The sequence below is a fragment of the Sebastes fasciatus genome, chromosome 19 (assembly GCF_043250625.1).
Source record: "Sebastes fasciatus isolate fSebFas1 chromosome 19, fSebFas1.pri, whole genome shotgun sequence".
Taxonomy (NCBI): Eukaryota; Metazoa; Chordata; class Actinopteri; order Perciformes; family Sebastidae; genus Sebastes; species Sebastes fasciatus.
This window is the reverse complement of record NC_133813.1, coordinates 11,568,231-11,581,457: the sequence shown is the minus strand read 5'-3', so window position 1 is coordinate 11,581,457 and position 13,227 is coordinate 11,568,231. Positions and strand designations below refer to the sequence as shown.

The 13,227-nt window shown below is 42.6% G+C and overlaps 1 protein-coding gene across 5 annotated transcripts in view; it reads left to right on the top strand.

Annotated features, from left to right (window-relative positions):
• The window catches only part of rxraa (retinoid X receptor, alpha a), a 176,481-nt gene that overhangs the window by 137,423 nt on the left and 25,831 nt on the right, over positions 1-13,227 (top strand). For all 5 annotated transcript variants that reach the window (XM_074617717.1, XM_074617714.1, XM_074617715.1 and 2 more), the window contains 2 exons: positions 8,228-8,378; positions 10,699-10,878. In XM_074617717.1, coding sequence (XP_074473818.1) covers positions 8,228-8,378; positions 10,699-10,878 — 331 coding nt within the window. The remainder of the gene's footprint in view (positions 1-8,227; positions 8,379-10,698; positions 10,879-13,227) is intronic.

Sequence of the window (13,227 nt, the reverse complement as noted above, 5' to 3'; positions counted from 1 at the left end):
TCACTGGATGGCTCTCGTTTTGACACTGAAAATACTTCTTGATCCATCACCAAGTGATATGTTGGACACTTTTCAATGACTTGCTGGAGGACAGACCAGTGGACAGTGGAAACACTAGTAGAATACTCGCAGGTTGATTTACATTTGGAAAATGGGAATACTAATTGCTTATTTGACAAAGAAAATTAATTGTCAGTTAATTGCTGGAGGACTTACTAATGGACAATGGAAACACTTCAATTAATCACTGAATTGACATATGTGAGCATGACCACATCCATATACAGGCTTATTAGACATTTTTATAAACCGTGTTTTGAACTTATGAACCTGTTTTTCCCACTTGGCAGTGTTCTACATAGTAAAATGCAATCTGTAAGTTTCCATACCCACTTGAACTGCACACTAAAGCAAACAAATGCAGGCAAACTAGATCACTTTCTTGACAGTTCACAGCCACAAGACAGATTTAAAAGTAGTTTACGACTGAATTTATGCTAAAATCATCTCCTGCCATTGGTCTGTTTTGCCTTCACACCACAAACAAACCGCACCGCTTGGAAGCTGATCAAACCATCTCTTTTTTGTTTTTTTGTTTAGTCAACACCAGAGTTTGATTGACAGTTTTCACGTCAGCCCAAATGAACAGAACCAAAACAGCCAAACACATTTGTTTAAACCAATCCAAAGAGGTTTAGGTGTGTACGTAAAAAAGTGTGAGGTTATTTCTGAAAGGAGCAAAGCAAAGAGAGAGAGAAGGTTGTCACAATTCAAACACTGTATGAAGAATTTATATAGTGAGGAGGAGAGAAAGAAGACAGAAACATTGTGAGAAGACTGAGAGGAGAGTGACTCCAGGGGTTGTAAGAGCTGCTATGTCAGTGGTAGGCAGTGCAGTGTCCACAGGAGCAGCACTGTTTCCAATAAAACCAGCCCTTATGCTCATCCACCCACACACAAAGCCAAAAGGACACAGTTATACACATGCATTTGGACAAAACACACACACATGCATGCACACATGACACCCTGGAACACATGCATGCAGACACACACACATGACACAAGAATTAAAAATACACATATGCATGCCGCAGACCCAACCCCTATGTGCACACACACACGTAGTCATGAATGCCAAAAACACTTAGACACACACACACACACACAGATACAACCAAGCTGAGGTGAGACAACAGCTGAAAGTCACTCTGCGTATTCCCACTTCGCCGCTGTAAGGCTCGCTGCCTTTCATGCCGCTGATAGTCTTAATATCCTTTCTTCACTGTAACAAAAGTTTCTGTCAAAAACGCACACACGCGCGCACACAAGCGCCAGCAGTGCCTGCGCTGATTCATTTTTATCTGTTGTGGCACAGCATGGGGTGAGTGTTGGAAACCTCCGAGCTGTCTAGAATAATGTCGGCTTCGACTGAATTCTATCCACCGGGAGAGAAACAAGAAAAGTGTTGTATTAGAGCTGAGTGACAATAATCACGGAGCTGTTTTACAATAAGGCCGACCTCGGAAGGATTTATAAGTTGTCGCTAAAGACTTTATTAATAAGTAATTGATGTGTTCACTTACAGATCATTAATACGCTATTAAAATGCATGAATTTTGGGTTGCCACTAAAATAGGCGATAGACTTTTGCTTTTTTCTCGTGTGTCACGTTCCAAGCTGGGCTAGTAAACCGTAAAAATTTTTAGTGTTTACTTAATTTTTTTATATATTCTACATAATCAGTCTGTCTTTTAAACTCTCAAACCACATTTGGTGATTGTTGGAACAGTGGAAAGACTAACAAAGACGGTTTTGATGAGTTTTATTGTGTTTCTGTTGAGTTTGAATGAATTGATCAGCAGGGTAAAATTACAGCTTCTGTCAACGGAGTCTGGTAGCTTTGAGGAGCGTTTATAACGGCTGTTTCTTTTCTCATCTAACTCGGCGTACATGAAACCTGCCTTGGTGGAGGTCTGCGCTCTCCGAGTGCATTTCTAGTTTATTATATATTCACTTCAGTGTGCGTCATATAGCATCGTGCGGGAAAATGGGGGAAAATTCCACCCGTGTCTCATCTTTCCATCACTGCCGATTGGAGCTGGAGCGGATGAATACCTGTGACTACTGCAGAGTTATTTGCCAATTATAACCTTTCCCTCTGAACACAAAAGACAGATGTTAGTGGGGTTTTTTGTCCAATGGGAAACAGGCTATTTCACTGGTATTGGTATCGATGATTACATTTCTGGTATCGTGACATCCCTAGTTGTAATGACTAAAATCCATCTGTCCTTCTTGTTTTCTTGCTCTGAATGTGACCTTAAATTTACAGTCACATGACAGACCTATTTGCAGACGACCCCTAAGTTCATCTGCACATAACTGACCTGCAGTTTGAACTATTCTGCGTATTGTGTGTGCTCGCACCCCACATGTTTGTGAACTATGTATGTCCAAACAGGTGTCTTTCAAACTTGTAACAGTCCCGTAGTTGATCCCAAAGGGTGTCTTACTGTGAATATATATACCCAGGGGGCCACAGAAGATCGGCCCCATTAACACACCCCCTGTGAGAAACCGGATCCTCCATCTCTGCTGATACGTGTCCAGATAACACTCGGAGAAAGTCCTCACTCATTCCTCCCATAGTCCGCTGAGATAAGTTTGCTTTTAGACGGAAGCGATTGTGTCACAAGGTGTCAGAGGTGAAAGGTGACACGGGGTTATCATTAAGTTACATCATGACCTGATCCCTGTCCTCACCTCTCAGGCGGCAGCTGGTTAGGTGTCAACACAAGATTGGTATCCTGTCCACTCGCACCTCCATTCAAGCTTCGGACATTCTATCTGGCCTTGAAGCAAATTCAAGTTACAGAAATGATTTGTGGTTCAGGGAGTGATACAGTTTTGGTATAATGAGATGTATAACAGTAAAGTAGAGCGTTCTATTCCTGGCCATGTTGTGCCACTGCATAATGGAAAGCCTTAAGAAGGAATTCTGTAAGGGCGTTTTGAAAGAGTACTGTGAAGATAACTTTCTCCGTGCTTAAAAAAAGGTGCCCTTGAACTGGAAAGCAACTGAAGTTCCACATGAGGGTTGTGCGTTGAGGAGTGCTGCGCGAGGATTTGATGTCTCCTTTTGAAGTGTCTTTATGAGCAAAGTGTGTGCTCTGACTCTCTGAATCAAGCTAAGCCCGTCTTAAGCAGAGGCCTCCACTGTCTCCTCCGCTCTTCTTCTTCCTTTTCTCCTCCGTTCACTCGAGGGACAACTCCTTTCTCTCTATTTCACCACCATGTGTGTTGCCATAGCATACTAATAGTTTAATGGACCTGCTCTGCTGCCAGGGTTGTTCTTTCTATTAAAATGAATTAGGGTTGAGTAACACAGCAATGAGTTTAGTTTTTGGTGCGATCATATCGTATTTGTCTTGTGTTTTGTGACATTAAGACATTTGGACTGATTGCTGATTGTTGGCCTTTATGTCAAGCTTCCATTGTATTGTATTCATTAATTAGTTGATGGACAGAAAATCAAAGAGACAGCAATATTTGACAACTTTTTAATTATTTAAATCAAATATTTGTTGGTTCCAGCTTCTCAAATGTGAACACGTTTTGTTTTTCTCTCTTTTATGTTATTGTTAAAAGTGCTAAATGCGACATTGGGATCATTTCTATTGCCTCCACATAGCTCTCAACATGGCGACTTCATCCTCTGATCAGGTAGACATAACTCCTGCTATATTAAAAGGATAGTTCAGGTGTTTTGAAGTGGTGTTGTATGAGGTACTTATCAACAGTCAGTGTATTACCTACAGTAGACAGCAGTCAGCACGCCCCCAGCTTTGAGAAACAGACAGGAGTTATTACACAGTAATGTACTGTTGTGGATAGGGGCAGCAGCAAAACATATTTTAGCCGCCCTAAAAGAAAGGCTCATCTAAAACAAACAATATGCGTTTAAGTGTACGCTATATTGGCCATCTACTGTAGGAGGGAGCACTAATGTATCGCCTTTTACATGTCTGAAAATTGCAGCTATTATGCCAAAGCCAGCGGGTGGCACAGGACATATAATCACATATATCAATTCTGTGCAGAATCTGACACCCACAAGCAGACAGAGACCCCCACTGTACTGGATGTACCAATCAAATGTCCTCCACAACATGTTACATAACACCTGCATGCAGCACATGAAAGTGTTATTCAGCTGGAGCATTTCAGCCTGCTCGTGTCGTACATTGTACTGTGGGGAAATCTTATGTCCTACATATCCAGTCCTTGATGTTAAATGCCCCTCGTTTGTTTCTCTCCCTCAGTCTGGAAAAGTTTGAAGCATTCTACTTCTAAAAAAAAAAAAAAGATTGTCAAGGGGTTTCCCAAGACGATGAGGCTTTACACACAGCTGGCATACCTCCCTGTGAAGGGTCACATGTATGTGTTGTAGGGGAGGGCGCATGTATTCTATTTCCAGAACCAGTCCTGAGCCACTTTAATCCCCCCCGCCTTGCCTCCATTGCCACGGGCAGAAGAGAAAGAAAGGCCCCCCCAATCCAAGCCTGCCCACCCCAGTGTGGGGAGCAATGTTGCTGAGATTGAGTTGCAGGTTTCCTGAAAATAGATTGTGAGTGGAAGAGTCTTTTCTGTCAGGCAGACAGAGGGTTTTTTAGAGACGATATCAGCAGAGGAGACAGCTCTGTTAGCGCTGCGCTGCACGGGGAAAGACTAGACTCAGGCGTTTAACTGAGGTAAGACCTCATGTGTGTGTGTGTGTGCGTGTGGATGTGCAGAGATGTGGGTGTGTGCACATGCCGCCGAAAGCTGGGTCCAAACAAATGATGCCGCTTTTCTTTGGCGCCTTCGTGTCTCGGAGACGCTGCCAAAAATCATCTTTTTCACTGGCTTTTCCAGCATGAGGCATTATTTTGCCAACAGTCATAATAATAACTGATCTTGTACTTGTATGTGTCTACTATTCATTTAAATAGTGCACATTATTTATTATAGTTCAAATGACACATTTAGTATCTTAAATATAAACTATGGTCACGTGTGTGATATTCTGCAAAAAAAAAAACTTTTTTTCCCTTGGCATTAATGATAAAATCATTTATAGAATACCTCATAGCTCTGCAGCATAATCACCTAAAAATAATCATATTTTTTTCCCACCCCCGAAGCTTAAGCTTTGTGCGTGTGTGTTGCATTCAGTTCAGTGTGTACTAGTGTAAACAGGGTGTGAAGAGCAGGCCAGGGGGTGGGTGTCGGGGTGTGAACTGAACATTTTCATGTGGCTTTCTTTAACCTTTTCAACCCACTGAACCCACCAGTGGATCCATCATTCAAATGCAGCCAAACCCACATAAGCTTTATATTGGAAATTCTAGTCGGTTCCTCAAGTCAAGTTCCCATGACACCACATTATGCCACGCTGAGTTATGTGGAAAGTGCATAAAATGTTGCAGACGACATCTGCAATTTTTCTATTTCATGTGACGGTAAAGCACCGTGGTTTGGAATATTTCACTCAGTGTGTGTAAGAGCTGTGTACTGTAGCTTCAAGCAAAAAAAATGTATATGGCATTGCTGACATTATTCTTTGAAGCTTTTTTAAAAAGAATCAAATATCAGAGTGTAAGGTGAAAAAGGATGCCAGGAGCCACAGCGGCTAGATGTGTGTACTTGCCTGTGTGTGCATGACTGTGCAATGTGGTATAACTGTGTCTATGTGCGTGCAAGCTTCTGTTTAGGTGAACTCGTGCATGCATGTATGTATATGTACTGCATATAAATGTCTGTGTGTGTCAACACAGCTGCTTCATCCTTACGGCATCATAAGAGACGTTAAAGGTTAATAACTCTGGTACCTTCAGAGGACTCATACATCTTACCTGGACATGTTTTAGCTGTTATAGTGTTCAAGACATTAAAGAGAAGTGCCTTACATAAAGAGGTCAATACGAGTCAGCCTGTGTAAACAGTGGTATATGTCTTCTGCGGCTCTGGAGGAGCTTTGTCATGTCTACGAGGCAGGGATGGCCTGACGAAAGATGCTGTTGAGTTGCATTATGGGAAGTGTAGGATCCAGGGTTGTCGGGCTAAAAGTCAGGATATCTCAGCCTTTAATCTGTGCCCCCCCCAACCTCATGGAAGTACTAAATTACTGAAGTAGTCCTTTTAATTTCCCTCATATTCTCTCGCACATAACAAAACACGTAAACCGACAATATATAGTTTTATTTTTCTTTATATTTTTTTTTATTTTGTATAGAAAGTCAGAAAATAGGGAAAAATACCCATTTATTTCTGCACAAACTGAAACTTCCAGGGTACATTCCCTTGATGTTCTCAAAGCTAAACTAATTCTCTTCTGCTCCGCTGCTCGCTCGTTTCGCCGCCGCTCTCTCTCTCTTGCTTCACTACTCACTTCTCACATGCACACACACTCCCACAACTCTAGTTCCCTCCCTCCCCCGACGTCGGTCACATTCCTGTTTTGCAAGACGGGCTTCACTAGATATGACTTTGTTTTTTTTATGCTTCCATGGAGTTTGTGTTGGAGTCTGAGTTGTGGTGGTGGCAGCTGGTTGTTTGTTGACGTTAGCGGGCTCCAATTATAACCCAACTTTAGCTATGGTTGCACGCTGGAGCTGAAAATAAGGCACCGCCAGATCCTACACACTGCACCTTTAAGCGTTTAATTAGTCGATCAACTAATCAGTTATTCAACTAATCAACTTTTACATGCACCACTACACACCAGTGTATGTATACCAAATCCAACTCTTGTTTTGCCTCTTCAGACATATTGCAGCACTTTCTTTTAAAGTATTTTTAGTAGTTGATAAGTCATATGAATAATCTGTCGAGTACTTGATTATAAAGTAGGAATCCATAGTTGCAGCCCCAGAGATGATAAATCTCTATGTAGAGTTTTGGAGCCACATGCCAACATCCATATGTGCGATCTGTGGCTGTTTGGTTTACATACTGTATGTTTGTGAAAGGGATGTATACATCAATGTGTTCTTCCACTTCGAAGCTAATGTACTCTGTCAGCTCCCCGTAAACACAGCTGAGGAAGACAAACTCTCGGAGACTATCATGTTTGTCTCATCATCATAAAAACAAAATGTTTTTTCTGTCTTGACTGATTCCCTGCAGAGAAAGAAAGAGTTCCTCTGCTAAATATAGAGCCAAGACTTGTTTGTGCGATCAGACATTTCTCATATGTGGTAATGAAAACACGTTTTAACTACATGAGCCCACGTGGCCGCTCTCTGCCAACTCTGCTCCATCTCTCGCCCCTCTGCTGTGCATGTGTTTGTCGGGGATCTGAATGTATTCCTTTTAATTTCACCTTTTCGTCCCCCAGTGTAATGTTGTTTTAACGTTAGCCAAGTCAAGCAGACTAGTGCTTTTACTTTTACAATTCTTTCATGAGATGGCACTAATGGTTGGCTACAAAGCTCCTGCTCCATCCAGTACATTTAGTGTTTTAGGATAATTTATATCCTGCCTTCCCTCAACGTTTATCTCCGCTGGAAACAGCATGGTGCTAGTTGTAATAATTAGTCCCCCCTCGCTCTCCACTTTTAGGCGAAGAGAGGTCACTTTGAGAGGAATTTATTTCACAGAGCGAGCGAGGCGGCAACTGAAGTAAGACTTAAGGCTGGAGTTGCACCGCTGCTAAAACAAATGCTGTCTCTTTATTCCGCTGTACTGTTGAATTTTGCAGTGGAGTTATGCTAGCGCTGAACATTTGGGAGCCAGCGGGGCTTGTTGAGAGCATGAATAAAAGAGTTCCTGGGGTGGAGTGGTGCAGGATCCTGCTGCGCCAGATTTAGATCTAAAACAGAGGGAGGAGAGAGACAGAGGGAGCAATGAAAGAGGGCAAAAGAGCTGCTGCTGCTGGGACTGCTGACCGTCTGTATTGAGTATCAGAAGTCATAATATCCTTTACAGTTTATGCATTCAGCAAATTGTCCATGACAATCTGCATGACATAACTCCACTCAGATTTATATGTATGTGTAATCAAACCTTCTCTGTCTCCTCAGCAGACCTGGCCCTTATTCAATAGATAATGTCATCAGCTAACTATGCTGAGCTATGTGACGGGCCTATGTAATGGGGTGTGTGATGACGCCGGTTTTGAGTTCAGAGGGGGCTGCGTTTTGACCTGTCGGCGTGTGTGTGTTTGTGTGTGTTGATGTTCCAGCTGAACTCTCCGATGAACTCGGTCAGCAGCACGGAGGACATCAAGCCCCCGCTGGGCCTCAACGGCGTGATGAAGGTGCCCGCCCAGCCCTCGGGCACGGTCCTGTCGCTCACCAAACACATCTGCGCCATCTGCGGTGACCGCTCCTCAGGTGAGTGACATCCGATGTAACGCGTAGTTAATCGATTAAAATATTTAGCCGCGATTAATTGCATGATTGTCCATAGTTAATCGTGATTAATCGCAAATGAATCACATTTTTTATCTGTTCAAAATGTACCTTAAAGGGAGATTTGTCAAGTATTTAACACTCTTATTAATATGGGCGTGAATATGCTTGCTTTATGCAAATGTATGTATATATTTATTATTGGAAATCAATTAACAACACAAAACAATGACAGATATTGTCCAGAAACCCTCACAGGCACTGCATTGAAAAAGATATGCTCAAATCATAAACTCATGCCTAACAGGCAACAACAGCTGCCAGTGTGTCAGTGTGCTGACTTGACTATAACTTGCCCCTAACTGCATGTGATTATCTTAAAGTGGGCATGTCTGTAAAGGGGAGACTTGTGGGTACCCACAGATCTATCTTGAGGTCAGAGGTCAAGGGACCCCTTTGAAAATGGCCATGCCAGTTTTTCCTCACCAAAATTTAGTGTATGTTTGGAGCGTTATTTAGGCTTCTTCCCGACAAGCTAGTATTGCATGGTTGGTACCGATGGATTCCTTAGGTTTTTAGTTTGATATAATGCCAGTATCTTCACTGTAGCTTTAAAGCTGAGCCTGCTACAACCAAAAAATCCCAAGTTGGGTTAATGCAAATTGTTAAGAAATAAAAGGAATTTGCATTCACACGTTATTATCGTGTTAACTTTGTCAGCCCCAGTAACGTTGAACAGTTATAGAAACAGTTACTTGTGGGAAAAGAATCAAAGAGTTAAACGTATACAGTGCCTTTAGGGAGTTTTTCCTTTTGTCGTTTGTTTTCATGACTCATCTGAACAAAATGACTCATAATGTCAAAGCTGGTTTAACTTAAAAATTCTTAAAAATACATTAAAGCTATACATATGGGCTGACTGAACTTTAGTTGATTGGAGGTGACTAAAAGTGCACATGAGTCAAAGCCCCCAAAGCCTAACCAAGAATTCCTGGGAATTTTATGTATAATTTAGGGAATAAAAATAATTTCTCAACAGCTGGGCTTACACAAGACTCCGTTATTACCGAATGAAAAGAAAGTGGGACTACCCAGCGTCTTGCGAAAGCTGGTGCTCTGACCGCACTGAGAAACCTCCAAAGATGAACTTGGGTCAGAGAACAGCCCCACGGACCGCTCTGGCAGGACTACATGCTGTGGGAGGAGGAGGAACAGTCAGAGGAATTCCTCACAAATCTGGGCTAAATGGCAAGGAGGCCAGAAAGAAGCCGCTCCCGATGTACTGCACGTGAGGGCAGCAGCATAGAGGCACATGAAAGGAACTGACATCATGAGGCAAAAGATGGTACGGTCTGATGAAACCAAACCAGCTGAAAAAGAGAAGCGCTGTGTCGGGAGGCACAACCCATCACTCATGGGAGCGAGATGAAGCTGGATATCAAATTCACTGGACCGTTTTCGGTGTCATCCTGCGTCATCGGTGCTGCACGGACCCATGGGGGAAAATTCAAAACAATGTTTAATAGCGAGTCATACTTGATTTAACTGTGCTCGGAGGCTTCAGTTATCTTCTCTGGTGGTCTGAGCCGCAAAGAGCTAACAAGGAATCTGTTTCATTCCGTCATATATAACAAAAAAGGAGCTGTTAAAGAACGAGGGGGAAAGAGACGTCCTGTACCACAGCATGATCTGAGAACAGCACCGTAACGCAAATGCATGAGCCCCCCCCCCGCAGCTTGCCTTCAATAGGCTCTCTCTTTTCTTCCCCAGCCACCTCAGCATAACCCCCACACACACAGTCAGTTCATTTTAATAGGTCTTTGATCATAATTAGTCTTTTGCTACCTCAGAAGCGTGTTCCTGTGTGCTATTTGTGTTGCTGCATGCTATCTCAGACTGTAAAGGTTTTTGTTCTCAGGTCTCTTGAAGAACCTGCTACTACGTTTTTGCGTTCGAATGTGGACGGAGATATTTTGTAAATCAAAGGTCGAGAGTTTTTTTTTTTTTTAACGAAGGGGAAAATATCAGTTTTTTAAAATATCTGTGTACGTGTAGACAGGGCCTTAAAGTTGCAGTGAACACCATGATGATGTTGCCGTTCTGGTGGTCACTGGGCTGCAGACAAGCAATTTACAACAACTAATGTGTCTGTCGATATCATGCTGTGGCGCTGTCCCCAAACTGACAACCTCATGTGTCAATTAGACAATAAGATGCTGAGACCAAAATGGGAAAATGTGACTCAGGAAAGATTCTCCATATGCATTAGACAAACCATCTCTGTCTCTCTCTCTCTCCTCAGGTAAACACTATGGGGTATACAGCTGCGAGGGCTGCAAAGGGTTTTTCAAAAGGACGGTGCGCAAAGACCTGACCTACACCTGTCGCGACAACAAGCACTGTGTGATTGATAAGCGCCAGAGGAACCGCTGCCAGTACTGCCGCTACCAGAAGTGTTTAGCCATGGGCATGAAGAGAGAAGGTACAGCACATACCGTAGAGGATAAAGTCACACTTACCCATTCCCTCAAGTCTGTACTAATTCACATAGACACACATTTACACAAGTTTGGTAATCGGAGCGAAATATGGTGCTCCCTTTTTGGTTTGCAAACCTAACAACTTTGCCTTTTCAGAAAAAAATTATTTAAATTGATTGAGACGAGCATAGCGCCTGAGCTATGACACCAAGGTTAGAAGTCCCTTTCCGCTTGCTTCGTAGAAGTAAAGCAGCTTGTTTTCCCATCTTGCCTCTATCCAGTTTTACAGAAGCAGCTGTAACTCTGCTCTGCTACATTGTGCTGTTCATTGCAGCCACACTGTAGGCTCTAGTGTATTTACATATGTTCTGCTTCAAGCGCTACTTTAGGAGGGTGGGGGGGAATAATGCATTCAGCCGTTGCAGCCGCAGGAACCCAGTATTGCCGGATGTGGAAACAGAGTGAGGGGTTTGTGAGAACAGGCAGTCCTCGGGGGAATTTGCTGATGTAGACTGGAGAAATAAAAACATAACAGTAGAGTTGTGTGAACGTCTGCTCCGTCTGCATCCTCTGGGTGTCACCGTTCGTGCCCTCGTCCTCCTAATTATTAGTATAAACTTTGAAGTTATGTGACACAGCCTACCTAGTTATTGTGAACCGTGCTTAAGATACTCGACGCACAGAATGTAATCAAAGTAGCCGAACTGGATAATGTCTCGTAATTGCACGGCATGGGGAAAGCGTGCACCGCATTCCTCAAATTAGAGGCTGCTGATGGAATGCACGTACTGCTGCTACCCAAATGGATACAGGGATTTAATGAATCCCATGGTGAGGCCACATATACAGAACATGTAGTTGTGGAGGACAGACCTTTCATCACACTTTCACTTTAAAAATATATCTTTAGTATCCATGTAAATGTGGTTAAAGAAATTCAATCTGAAACAGGCATCTTTAACATAACGAGGGATACTTTCACACAAAGCTTTAGTTTTTTTACTGATGATACTTTGGAAAGCTTCCTGACGAACAAACACTGCATGTTTGGCGATCTACTCCAGTGCATCATTGATCGTTTTTAAAGTCAGATAACATATCATCCCGATGTGGACAGGAAGGGCTTTATTTCGCCATTAAAGGATTTATTCAAGATGCAACAATCCAACATTCCTACAAACTTAAATCACTCCTCCTCCAACGCAGAAAACCCTTTCCTCTCTGAGCAGAGACTGGGGATTATAGAATCATCCACTGTGACATTTACATGGTTGAGGTTTGACTACCATGAATGTCACACTGAACTCCGTCTCAGCTACAAGTCCTACTAAATTTAGCTTCCACAGTGACGGTACTTTTAAACTTCCATTTGCAACTTACAGGTAGAGGAAGTTGGGTAAAAAAGAGATATGAAAGGTTCTTACATGTGAAGTTCCTACAATAGTTAGTCTGAAAACACCAGTGGAGGCCAGCTGATGAATACTTTTCGATGGGATTACCTAACGTTTCTGCACAGTTTAGTTAGTTTGCCCTCGCTCAGCATAGTTAGCATGCTGTAATAAAATTTAATGACAGAAAATATATTTGTAGATGGTGAACGTTTTTGTGACTGATCTTAAGCTAACATTGACTTGTACTGGAAGGCAGCAGGAGCCACAAAAAATGATGGCTGCTGAGCTATAAACAGTGCTTTATAGGCCGAGTTTTGTGCTGAACTGAAGGTAGATGAGCGGCGCTCTGTATGGGGCTGTGAGCACGACAAGATCAACTGTGTGGCGCGTGCGTATACATTTTACCGGCACGAAATTGAGTATATCTGAGAGTGATCGTCACCAGTCATGGGCGATCAAGCTGTTAATCGGCCTATTCCGGCCGATTGATCGGTACATCTCCATAGTGATGCATTCGCTTACTAATGTATGTATTGAAGTGCATTTGAACAGTGATAGGTTAGAAAAAAGTGAATGAACTACAAATTGACTACAACTTAAACTGAACGAAACTATTCGAATCAGCAAAGTAATCTGTAATGGATCAGTGTGCAAGTGCAAAACTGATTACTAAAAGAGGCATAGAAAAAGAAAACTTAAAAGCAATGTATCGCCATAGAAACAGGACACAGTGTCCGTATGTATAAAGACTGAAGCCCTTTCACACAGACATTCCCTGTTAATGGATTGCGTGATCGATTGCATCCTCTTCATATTCACTCAATAAATGGGACCGGCTCTCGAGTACCGGTCTTTGAGAGTGACTCTGACTTGTAAAAATTGAGTTGAATACCCCCTGTGATTGTACAGCAAAGCACCTTTGAAAGATTACAGAGCCGATAAGACCAGGAGGAGTCGGGT